The 13,508-nt window shown below is 40.4% G+C and overlaps 1 protein-coding gene across 8 annotated transcripts in view; it reads right to left on the bottom strand.

Annotated features, from left to right (window-relative positions):
- Positions 1–13,508, bottom strand: part of EPB41L3 (erythrocyte membrane protein band 4.1 like 3) — a 554,565-nt gene that overhangs the window by 415,032 nt on the left and 126,025 nt on the right. For all 8 annotated transcript variants that reach the window (XM_053714936.1, XM_053714941.1, XM_053714938.1 and 5 more), the window contains exon 2: positions 6,492–6,672. In XM_053714936.1, the coding sequence (XP_053570911.1) occupies positions 6,492–6,656 (165 nt within the window). In that variant the 5' untranslated portion in view covers positions 6,657–6,672. The remainder of the gene's footprint in view (positions 1–6,491; positions 6,673–13,508) is intronic.

Raw genomic sequence — 13,508 nt, 5'->3', positions numbered from 1 at the left:
AAGATTTTTAAATCTAAGATTGGTCTGAAGGTTCCCTCTTTCTTGGGAACCACAAACAGGTTTGAATAAAACCCTTGCCCCTGTTCCGTCCGCAGAACTGGGTGGATCACTCCCATCACTAAGAGGTCTTGTACACATTGTAGAAATGCCTCTTTCTTTACTAGGTTTGTTGATAACCTTGACAGATGAAACCTCCCTTGTGGAGGAGAAGTTTTGAAATCCAGAAGGTATCCCTGAGATATAATCTCCAACGTCCAGGGATCCTGTACATCTCTTGCCCAAGCCTGGGCGAAGAGAGAAAGTCTGCCCCCCACTAGATCCGTCTCCGGAAAGGGGGCCCTGTCTTCATGCTGTCTTAGGGGCGGAAGTGGGCTTTCTGGCCTGCTTGCACTTGTTCCATGACTGGTTGCCTTTCCAACCCTGTCTGTAACGAGCAGTAGTTCCTTCCTGTTTTGGAGCGGAGGAAGTTGATGCTGCTCCTGCCTTGAAATTACGAAAGGCACGAAAATTAGACTGTTTGGCCTTTGATTTGGCCCTGTCCTGAGGAAGGGTGTGGCCCTTACCTCCAGTAATGTCAGCAATAATTTCCTTCAAGCCGGGCCCGAATAAGGTCTGCCCTTTGAAAGGAATGTTTAGTAGTTTAGACTTAGAAGTTACATCTGCTGACCAGCATTTAAGCCATAGCGCTCTGCGCGCCTGTATGGCGAATCCGGAATTCTTAGCCGTAAGTTTGGTTAAATGCACTACGGCATCCGAAACAAACGCATTAGCCAGCTTAAGGGTTCTAATCTTGCTCAAAGACTCATCCAATGGTGCTGTGCGAATGGCCTCTTCCAGAGACTCAAACCAGAATGCCGCTGCAGCAGTGACAGGCGCAATGCATGCAAGAGGCTGTAATATAAAACCTTGTTGAACAAACATTTTCTTAAGATAACCCTCTAATTTTTTATCTATTGGATCTGAGAAAGCACAGCTATCCTCCACCGGGATAGTGGTACGCTTGGCTAAAGTAGAAACTGCTCCCTCCACCTTAGGGACCGTCTGCCATAAGTCTTGTGTGGTGGCGTCTATAGGGAACATTTTTCTAAATATCGGAGGAGGGGAAAAAGGCACACCGGGTCTATCCCACTCCTTACTAATAATCTCTGTAAGCCTCTTTGGTATAGGAAAAACGTCAGTACACACCGGTACCGCATAGTATTTATCCAGCCTACATAATTTCTCTGGGATTGCCACCGTGTCACAATCATTCAGAGCCGCTAACACCTCCCCTAGCAACACGCGGAGGTTCTCAAGCTTAAATTTAAAATTTGAAATTTCTGAATCCGGTCTCCCGAATCAGAACCGTCACCCACAGAATGAAGCTCTCCGTCCTCATGTTCTGCAAATTGTGACGCAGTATCAGACATGGCTCTCGTGTCATCGGCGCGCTCTGTCCTTAACCCAGAACTGTCGCGCTTGCCTCTTAACTCGGGCATATTGTATAATACTTCCTTCATAACATTAGCCATATCATGTAAAGTGATTTATAAGGGCCTTGATGTACTTGGCGCCTCAATCTCACGCACCTCCCGAGCGGGAGACGGAGGTACTGACACGTGAGGAGAGTTAGACGGCATAAATGCCCCCTCGTTGTCTGGTGATAATTTCTTTATCGGTACAGATTGACTTTTATTCAAAGTAATATCAATACAATTGGTACACATATTTCTATTGGGCTCCACATCGGCTTTTAAACATAATGAACAAGCAGATTCCTCTGTATCAGACATGTTTAAACAGACTAGCAATGAAGCTAGCAAGCTTGGAAATTACTTTCAATAAGTTCACAAGCAATATAAAAAACGCTGCAGCGCTTATAAAAAACACAGTTGAATAACAAAGAACTAATTCAGTTATTAGTCAACAATTCTTTAAATGTATTAATTAGCAGAGGATTGCACCCATTAGCAAAAGGATGATTAACCCCTCAGTACCCAAAAAAAAAAACGGATATCAAATTAATATTAAACGTTTTTATCACAGTCTAACACACTGTCACAGGTCTGCTGTGACTGATTACCTCCCTCAAAAAACGAATTTTGAAGACCCCTGAGCTCTCTAGAGACGTCCTGGATCAAGGAGGAAGAAGCAGGAAGACTGTGCTAGAATTTTAACTGCGCAACAAGGCGCCAAAAAAGGCCCCTCCCGCTCATTTACAACAGTGGGAGACCTGATATAACGGTTTCTATGTAGAAATATACGTTAGCCATGTGGAAAATAAGAAAAAATTCATGCCCAAAAGGATTTATCACCAAAGTACCTCACAAAAAACGAATAACATGCCAGTAAACGTTTTTCAAAAACAAACTTCTTTAAATGTCATGCAAAGTTATCACTAAGCCTGCTACCAGTCGCTTCCACTGCAGATAAGGCTTAAGCATTATTTCAGTATTAACAGTATTTTCTCAGTCAAATTCTAGTCCCTAGAAAATAACTCTACTGTGCATACATTCATCAGCCTGATACCAGTCACTACTACTGCATTTAAGGCTGTACTTACATCATACGGGTAACAGCAGTGTTTTCTTAGTCAATTCCATTCCCAGAAAATATTGTACTGCACATACCTCATTTGCGGGGGACCCCGCATGCTATTCCCATGTTCTGAAGTTACACCACTCCTCAGAATGTCGAGAACAGCCAGTGGATCTTAGTTACGCCTGCTAAGATCATAGAAAAATGCAGGCAGTTTCTTCTTCCAAATACTGCCTAGAAAAACAGCACACTTTGGTGCCATTTAAAATAACAAACTTTTGATTGAAGAATAATTAAGTAAAAACTCCAACTCCTCCCGCGACCTTCTTTGTTGAGGGTTGCAAGAGAATGACTGGGTATGACATGTGAGGGGAGGAGCTATATAGCAGCTCTGCTTGAGTGATCCTCTTGCAACTTCCTGTTGGGAAGGAGAATATATCCCATAAGTAATGGATGACCCGTGGACTGAACACACTTAACAAGAGAAAAGAGACTGTCAAAACAAGGCTTTGTGAAACATTACATTATCTAAAAGGGTCCCCCATACAGCCTTCCATTACTTTATAGGAACTAAAATACTTTATAGAAACTAAACCTTTACACTTATATGTTCAATACTTAAAAGGCCATGATACCCAAATGTTGAAACATTTGAAAGTGATGCAGCATAGCTGTAAAAAGATGACTAGAAAATATCACCTGAACATCTCTATGTAAAAAAGAAAGACATTTTACCTCAAAATGCCCTAAGTATTCACACCCCATATGGACACATGTAATTTCCCTATTCAGTTTAAGGAAGTTTACTATGAAATCTCATGAGATCACAGTAAAAGAGTTCATGACGTCAGCACTGTTGATGCTGATTGGCTGCAGTTCATTTATTCATTTATTTATTTATTTTTAACTGCAGATGGACAACAGCTGAAGTATAACTTTTTACACAGAACTAACTCTGGTGAGCTGAGGAAATTGTGAGGTAAAATATCTTCCTTTTTTTATATAAATATGTTCAGGTGATATTTTCCTGTCAGCTTTTTACAGTTATACTGCATCAGTTTCAAGTGATTTAGCATATGAGTATTATGTCCCTTTAAACAACTAAAATAATAGTTTAAAAAAAAAAGGCATCTACATATTATAAGGCTAAAATTTGCTTTAAATATATTGTTGAATATATTATTAGCATGTATTTATTGTTTAACATCCCTTTAAAGGTTTATAAAAGTATTATTGAATATATTATTAGCATGTATTTATTGTTAAACATCCCTTTAAAGGGACACTGAACCCAATTTTTTTCTTTCGCGATTCAGATAGAGCATGCAATTTTAAGCAACTTTTTAATTTACTCCTATTATCATTTTTTCTTTGTTCTCTTGCTATCTTTATTTGAAAAAGAAGGAATCTAAGCTATTTTTTGGTTCAGACCTCTGGACAGCACTAGTTTATTGGTGGGTGAATGTATCCAGGTTGTTCACCAAAAATGGTCCGGCATCTAAAGTTCCATTCTTGAATTTCAAATAAAGATACCAAGAGAATGAAGAAAATGTAATAGGAGTAAATTAGAAAGTTGCTTAAAATTGCATGCTCTATCTGAATCACGAAAGACAAAATTTGGGTTCAGTGTCCCTTTAAAGGGTTATAAAAGTGAAATAAATAAAATATTCTAATATGTAACAGGGTTTTATCATTGATCTGTTGCTTGTTTATGTGTGTTTAACCCCTGCAAAGGATTAAACACAGGGGTCAAGCCCTACAAAAAAAGTGTGGGAACTCACCAAGACTTCCACCACCTCATAAATAATATTATTTTATACATACACACACTGTATTTATATGTATATAATGTATACACTCTGGTTAATGAAAGGAAATTAAAACCAATGAAGGGCTGAATGGTTGCCATTAGGCCTGAGGATGGACAACCGTAATTAAATTTTTACATGACAGGGGTGAAATTTGTATTTATAATATAGGATTCAACTGATACTGAAAACTGTGAAGCCAGACACACACTTTTTAGAACACATGAAGGGGCATTTGTATAAAGATGATGTTGAATAATCCAAAAAGCTAAGAGCTTTAGTGAAATTTTAGGAGAGGTTACTCCCTGGCTAAAATGATGTGAAAGGCTTTGTAATGTAAATAACTGATATCATGATCTCGATAAGGTTTGTGTGTGCACTCTGCAGTAAAAAACAATGAAAATGATAGTCACAAGGCATTTGAGTGTCATTTTCTGTTACCATTAACACATATACCAAGTAAATGTGAAACATGTAACACTGGCAGAGGAAGCAGGAGGCATGAGGGCACAGTAACACTGAAAGCAAAACAGGACACCTTTCGCCTTGGGATGAAACTGGTGAGGTTAAATCTGCAGAAAAATATATTATCTTGCACATGTCCGCATTCTGCAGAGAACCTGGCCTGCTGACCATAAATCGATAGACATACTGAAACCAACATAGATAAACAAACTGCATATACTATTGGTATATAAAACAAAGTAATTGGGCTTATCCTAGTTCAAGATGTTTCACAAGCACCTTTAATTGCAAGGACTATTTTCTGTTCTCTGTCCAGGGGGGAACTTAGGTGCTCCTGCAAAAATAGTGCAGGAACTCTGTTCCCATGCGTTCCCGCTGGACTTGAACCCTGATTAAACACATAGTTAATGTCAACTCCAGAGCTGCAAGGCACTACTGGGATCTAGCTGCACAAATCTGGTGAGCCAGTGGAGTAGGATATGTACATTGTGTTCTTCAACACAGGATACCAAGAGAACAATTTAAATTTGAAAATAGAAGTACATTTAAAAGTGTCTTAAAATTGCATTTGAATCTATCTATTAATTGTAGCTTTCCTATCCTTTATTATCCCATACATACTTTGATTTATTTATATAGCCACTTTAAACATTGAACACTCGGAATGTTATACAACAATTATGGATGCATAACTGCTACAAAATGTGTAATTGCAAGTTTTTTTTAATTACATCAGCTTCTCTAGGTAAACTTTAGATGCATGAATGATCAGAATCATTGCATCCCTAAGGAACATTAAAGGGACAGTGTACACCAATTTCCATATAACTGCATGTAATAGACACTACTATAAATAAGAATATGCACAGATACTGATCTAAAAATCCAGTATAAAACATTTTAAAAATGTATTTAGAAGCTCCCAGTTGAGCACTGTTGATGAGCTTAGGCTGGGACACCCAGTGAAAGAGACTGATAAAGCACAAAGTGCAGACACTTCCCCTCCTCCTTCCCTACATATGAAAAAAACAGATTACCCCAAAAAATAGCAGCAGGAATCCATATACCTGTTTCTACATCTGATACTTTGGTGCTTGGTTTGGAGTCTGAAAATCAGCACAATGTTATTAAAAAATAATTGTTCAGGTGAACCAATGCCTAAACCATTCTAATGATAAGTGAACACTGTTGGTTGTATCTTTAGACTTTACAGGCCATCTCACACTGTTAGACATAGGTATATTCATTGAACTTTCTTTTTCCTTGCAAACCTTTCAAACTCTTTGTTTAAAATTGAGAGAAAGGAGAAAAAAGCAAAACTATATATTGTTACAAAAACATTCTTAGATGGGCTATATAAATAGATCCTCTACGAAACATGTATGCAAAGAAAAATATAGCGTACAATGTGCCTTTAAACACTTCCTGCTTTTGTATAAAAAGTGTGCTTGTCCAAAGCTCGCTAAAAATGTCAAAATAAATACATAAATCTGTAACCAATATGTTTTCTTCCCAACACTGCATATCAAATAGCTGTTTTAGGCAATTTACAGCATTTTAAAGAAATCTAGGTAACAGGATTTGCTTTTTGGCATCTCTAGGGAGTGTGGGATAACATTTTTGCAAGAGGTGTTTAATACCCATTTATGAAATATTGTTAGGAATTACAAAAGCTTTTTTATTAAAATAACAAAATCGCACCTTTTGACTTTTTAAGGGTGTACTATGAGCTGCTGCTGCCGGAAACTGATCCTCTCCAAGCTTCAGACCTTCCTGCGCCCCAGTTCCCTTCTGGTGAGCTTGGTCTTGCTGATCTTTCTCCTGATCTTGTTTTGAGTCTGACTCTAAACCGGTTTCTGTTGTCATGATTGATTTTTTTTTCCTGTTGGAAAAAAATAATATATTAATATATTATTAAACAAAAAATAAGGACAAAACTGTGTCATATTTTCAGAACAGAAACAAACATAGCTTCAACTGTGAGCAGTTAGAAAAATTGCAATAAGAAACGTAAAATAAAGCTTTTTTGTGAATAGCAATGTTTTAGTAGTGAATCTAAGATTCAAATATTCTCCATCAATGAGGTATTATAGTAGTACGTGAAAACAAGTTATATAACCTTAAAGGGACAGTCTACACCAGAATTTCTATTGTTTTAAAAGATAGATAATCCCTTTATTACCCATTTCCCAGTTTTGCATAACTAACACAGTTATATTAATATACTTTTAACCTCTGTGATTATCTTGTATCTAAGCCTCTGCAAACTGCCCCTTTTTTCAGTTCTTTTGACAGACTTGCAGTCTAGCCAATCAGTGCCTGCTCCCAGATAACTTCTCGTGCACAAGCACAGTATTATCTATATGAAATACGTGAACTAACACCCTCTAGTGGTGAAAAACTGTTAAAATGCAATCTGAAAGAGGTGGGCTTCAAGGTCTAAGAAATTAGCATATGAACCTCCTATTTTAAGCTTTCAACTAAGAATACCAAGAGAACAAAGCAAAATTGGTGATAAAAGTAAATTGGAAAATTGTTTAAAATGACATGCTCTATCTGAATCATGAAAGTTTATTTTGGCCTAGACTGTCCCTTTAAATAACAAGCCATAAAATATATTATGGATTGTGGTAGATTATTCCAGTCTTAAAATATGTTCTGTTAAGTAAATAGATGAGGGAAACCCTGTCAAATGTTAAAGTATAGTGATGCACAACAGGTATGATAGAGCCTATCTGAACTTTGTTCGCAAAAAGCCTCATCCAACAAGTGTCTCCACATTTCTGGGGATTCTGGGTAAGGATATGTAAATACCTCACCTGTGTTCCAATATAAGTTTTAAACACAGATTCCCACCCTGTCAATGCAGTGTTTGGATACCCTATACCAGCTGTGCTATGCAGCAAGTAGAAATCTATCATGTGCTGATGAGGTCTAGCAAGACTGAAACAGCTGTCTACATAGGATTTCTCCTGCTGTAATATTCCCTGCTATGCTTTACATCTATCTAAAGTGGTGCTGCACTGGCATGAGGGATTATGTGTTTAAAAGAAATTGGATGCACATAAAGCAATTTTTTAGCATATGGGATACCTAAAAATGATCTATGTGCATTTATTGAAGCAAAATGACACACACTGTGCATACCATCAGGACTATGCTAGGTTTAGCGCTCTTTAGAAAGTATTTAGGTTTCTGTGTCAAAATTCTACTGACCTAATGGTTTAAAGATAGAAAAGTAAAATAAATAAAATGCTCTAAAAAAAATTTTAAATTCTCCCTTAAAAAAAGCAATGAGGAGAGAAACAACTTAGAAGATCAGTAAATTAAAAAAAAATGTAATATCCCAATAAATGATTAATGAAAGTGCAGCAAGAAGTTATTTTAGTCCACAAAATCTAATTTTATTTACGTTTGGATAATTAGATACATTTATTTATCTATGCTGCTCTTTTCTCTTTTGCAATTCATCTTTTTTAAACATGATATACAGTAGAACGTACGTGTTTGTGTATGTGTATATATATATATATATATATATATATATATATATATATATATATATACTGTATATATATATATATATATATATCTCCCCCTCTCTTTTGCTCTATCTCTCTCTCCCCCTTTCTTTTGCTCCCTCTCTCCCCTCTCTCTTTTTGCTCTCTCCTCCTCTCTTTTGCTCTCTCCCCCACCTATTTTGCTCTATCTCCCCCTCTTTTGCTCTCTCTCCCCCCATTATTTTGCTCTCCCCTTCTTTTGCTCTCTCTCCCCCCTCTATTTTGCTCTCCCCCTCTCCTTTGCTTGCTCTCTCCCCCCCTCCCCTTTGCTCTCTCTCCCCCCCTCTCCTTTGCTCTCTCTCCCCCCCTCTCCTTTGCTCTCTCTCCCCCCCTCTCCTTTGCTCTCTTTCCCCCCCCTCTCCTTTGCTCTCTCTCCCCCCCCTCTCCTTTGCTCTCTTTTTCTCTCCCCCTTTCTTTTGCTCTCTCCCTCTCTTTTGCTCTCTCCCCTCCCTTTTGCTTTCTCTCCCCTTTCTTTTGCTTTCTCTCCCCTTTCTTTTGCTTTCTCTCCCCCCTCTCTTTAGCTCTCTCTCCCCTTTCTTTTGCTTTCTCTACCCTATTATTATTATTATCGGTTATTTGTAGAGTGCCAACAGATTCCGCAGCGCTAATATATATATCTCCCCCTCTCTTTAACTCTCTCTATCCCCCCTCTCTTTTGCTCTCTCTCTTTCTCCCCCTCTCTTTAGCTCTCTCTCCCCCCCTCTCTTTTGCTTTCTCTACCCTCTCTTTAAACTCTCTCTCTCCCCCCCTCTCTTTTGCTCTCTTTCTTTCTCCCCCCTCTCTTTAGCTCTCTCTCCCCCTCTCTTTTGCTTTCTCTACCCTCTCTTTAACTCTCCTCCCTCTCTTTTGCTCTCTCTCTCTCCCCCCTCTAGTTTGCCCCCTCTTCCCCCTCTCTTTTGCCCCCTCCTCGCCCTCTCTTTTGAACCTCTATCTCTCCCCACACTTTGTCGTTTTCAGGCCACACCCACTCCCGGTCGGCCATGCCCAATCCCGGTCCGACCACGCCTGGCCACGCCCCCATCACGGCACTCCCGTCAGTCCCGCCCCCTCGGCACACCCACGCCCCCCGCAACGGCCGATCTGATCTTAAGTTGATCTAAAGGCCAGGTATGTTTGTCCTTGCGCAGTCTTTACTGCGCATGACTGCATCTGACAAATATACCTGGCCTTTTATTATATAGGATATATATATATATATATAAAATGAATGCCCCTTTAACCCTTTAACTGCTGAGCCTTTTCCACCCCTGTGCTAAACTGTTACGGAGTTTCTAGATGCTTCACACATGTAATCTCTACTTAAAAGGGTACTAAACCGAAATGTTTCCTTTCATGATTCAGATAGAGCATGCAATTGTAAGCAACTTTCTAATTTGCTACTACTATCAAATTTCTTAATTCTCTTGCTATTTTTTTTTTTTAAAAAAATCAGGAATTTAAAGCTTATTAACCAGGACATTTTAGGTTCAGCACCCTGGATAGCGCTGGATTATTGGTGACTTAATTTAGCAAACCAATAAGCAAGCATAACCCAGGTTCTGAACCAAAAATAGGCCGGCTCTTAAGCTTTACATTCCTGCTTTTAAAATAAAGATAGCAAGAGAACGAAGAAAAATTGATAATAGGAAAGAAATTTGCTTAAAATTGCATGTTCTATTTTTTAATTTGCGTTCTCTTGTTATAATTTGCTGAAAGGTTTATCTCAGCAAGTTCAGGAGCAGCAGAGAACCTAGGTTCTAGCTGTTGATTGGAGGCTGCATATATATATTGATTGTGATTGGCTCACCCATGTGTTCAGTTAGAAACCAGTAGTGCATTGCTGCTCCTTCAACAAATGATACCAAGAGAATGAAACAGATTAGATAATAAAAGTAAATTAGAAAGTTGTTTAAAATTGTATTCTCTATCTGAATCATGAAAGAAAATTTTTGAGTTTCATGTACCTTTAAAGAAAAAATGTGGGTTTAGTGTCGCTTTAAGCAAAAACTTAAATTATGCTTACCTGATAAAATTTTTTTTATTTAGATGGAAAGAGTCCACAGCTGCATCCATTACTTTTGGGAATTCAGAACCTGGCCACCAGAAGGAGGCAAAGACACCCAGCCAAAAGGCTTAAATACCTCCTCCACTTCCCTCATCCCCCAGAGGAGTGCCGGAGTTTCTGAGTAGTCTTGGATGGAGGGTAGTACTCTTCGCAGTGAGACTGGAGTTTTAAGTAGTCCTGTCAGTCTCTCAGGGAACAAGGAAGTCTGCCAGGGGAACAAGGAACAGTAGAAGAAATATCAGGGTGAAAAGGTGCCAGAAGAACAAAAAATAACAGACGCCCCACAGAAAAATACGGGTGGGAAGCTGTGGACTCTTTCCATCTGAAGAAAAGAAAATTATCAGGTAAGCATAATTTAAGTTTTTCTTCATAAATGGAAAGAGTACACAGCTGCATTCAATACTTTTGGGAAAACAATACCCAAGCTATAGAGGATACTGAATGCAAAAACGGGAGGGTACAAGAGGCGGCCCATTCTGAGGTCACCAGGCCTGAAAACCCATACCCAGCAACATCCCGCTTCGTCCAAAGCCGAGAACAACTTTGAAACAAAAAGAAAAAGGTCCTAGGACCCTGACCACAGATAGTCCACAAGCCTTGCTAGAGACCACAGGAACTAGAGTCAACAGCCTCCAGGTGACACCGTCTCACAACACACCCCATACCAAAGAAAGGGAACAAGCTACCGTATTTTTCCACAAAGAAGAAAAGACACAGAGAAAACATGATTGTACTTGTAAAGCGCGGCTAATCCCCTTTAAGGGACTCAAGGTGCTGCTCATCTTATCAACCTCGAAAGGAGGAAGGCTGAGTAGACCTCGCCGGGGATCGAACTTGCAACCCTCTGTTTCCTACAGTGCAGAGTAGCCACAGTGCATTAGTATGCTGAGCTAGCTGTCCAGCTAGCATAAGAAACTCCAAACCAACAGAAACCCACCAGTCTCATAGAAACAATGGAAGGCAACGCCCAGACCCCAGAAATACAGAAATCATGGGATAAGGCCGGAGGCAGAAACCGAGAGGATCTTCCCCTAATACAGTGCAACCACACTCTAAAAAGCAACTGAAGACGAAAGTCCCCAAGTCGCAAAAAGGTAGCTCAGAATACCGAAATATTAAGAAACTAAACCTCGTGCAGCAAGCTCAGACAGGTCTGACGAACAACACCTGAAGCAAAAACACTGCACGCTGCAGTCATGTAAAAATTATTCTGAAACTTAAATACTTGCAGGGCAAGCAGAAAGCAGCTGAAGATAGGATCCTTCAGATTGCTAAGTATCCACTAACCAGCAGATAACGTTGCAGGCCATCTAAGAGCCACCAGTCCTTCCCACAAACCTTGAATCATGGAGAAAGGAGAAACCTCAAGAGTCTTATCGTACCTCAAATGCTCCAAGGACGAATTTAGCAGAGCAACAGATCTCAGATCCTGCTCCAACACCAGAGCAGCCCAAGCGACAGACATGTCTGAAAGACAGGGGGGACAGAAAGACCCCAACCACAAGCCCCCAGGGAATGGAAAGAAAAGGGGGGAACTCACCCACCCCAACAGAGATCGGGTGCCAACACAATCCGCTCCTTCAACAAGGCACTCCCCAAGGAGAACCCCCTGGGACCTGGAACAGAGAAAAGTGCAATAGATCCCGTAGGAAGACCTTTCACAGCTCTCTTAGACAGTTTCTACGTAGAGAGATCAAATTCCAACAGGTGGAACAGAGCCCACAGAGCAGCAGATGCTGCCCCTTACAGAAATAAGCCACATGATCCAACCTCCTACACACAGGGCAGGACAAAGACCCTCCAGAGAGAGGAAACCCCAGTTCATAAGGAAGACCAACTAACCCCTCAAAAGGAAAGGGCACAGATAAGAACAGCGTACATGTCCACAAGACATGAAGCCATAGTTTGATCAAAACACAGACCAAATGAAAAAAAATCATCCAGACACCACTGTTGAGAAAAAAACTCCCCATGAAGAGGAGCACACTCTAACCCAAGTCAGGCCTTAAAGTTTATAACCAGTACCCAAAGGTGAATGTGAACTCTGGCCTTCCTGCTTGCAAGCCCAATGAGCTAGCCCCTATGTCGCAACATAGGGTCCCTGAAAAAACTGGGTTCGTCCCGAACCAGTCCACAGGATCATAAGTCTCCAGACATCCAAGAAGGATCCAAGACAAGAACCCTGGACCTAGGGCCCAGAATCATCTTAGAACGAATGACACACCCAGGGAACACAAGATACCCTGTCTGAAGCAATCAGACTCACAGGGGATGAGAACCAGGAAACCCAGAGAACGGGTACAGGACTCACTCGTAATTCCCAGCACAAAGGGAAGAGAAAACCCTTAGCCGGAGGTCAACAGCCCCCCCAACAAGGTACTAAGGCAAGACAAAGTCACGCAATTTCTATAGAGTCCGAAGGCCCCAAGGACAACACGAAGGGAAATGAGAACGAGAACAGTCACCCGAAAGAGAGTAGAAATAAAGGCTAGTCTCCATAATCCTTTCAGATTAACTTTCCAGAGGACCACACCCAAGGGAGAAGAATGCAAAGCATCCCGAACCCAGGCAGAAAAACATCCCCTAAGCAAAAAGCTTGGAAAAAGAGACAACACCTCCTATCGCCCCTGATATGGAGACGACTAACTCCCGAAGGAAGACAGAGCCTCACGTCCTTCACTTCCTAATTAAGCGGCCAAAGCCGCGAGAAAAACCGAAGTCCAGAAAGAGAACCTCTAAAAGGAACAAGTCCTAAAAGGACACTTCCAAAGAGACCATGAAAGGCAAAACCGTAAGAACGGCGGTATAAAGAACCTAAATCCTCCAAGCCTCTAACCCACAATGGGAAAGAACACTCTACTTCCCAGAAAAATCAGAAACGACTGAGCATGTTGCAGCGGATCTCAACGGAGTCCTGGATCACTAGCTTGAAAGGCATATGAGGACTGAACCAATCCCCCATGCCCCTAAGCAACCACGGACCCTCAAGTCCTCTCAGGATGCTAGTTGAAGCTTATAAAATAAAACAAGTAAACAACACAAATCATATTGTGATCACTAGGTGCCCTCACCGGACCAACCGGACATAAAAAGGTGCCATGTGTCTGAACTAGG

This window comes from Bombina bombina, chromosome 5 (genome assembly GCF_027579735.1).
Source record: "Bombina bombina isolate aBomBom1 chromosome 5, aBomBom1.pri, whole genome shotgun sequence".
Taxonomy (NCBI): Eukaryota; Metazoa; Chordata; class Amphibia; order Anura; family Bombinatoridae; genus Bombina; species Bombina bombina.
This window is presented reverse-complemented; position numbering and strand designations above follow the sequence as displayed.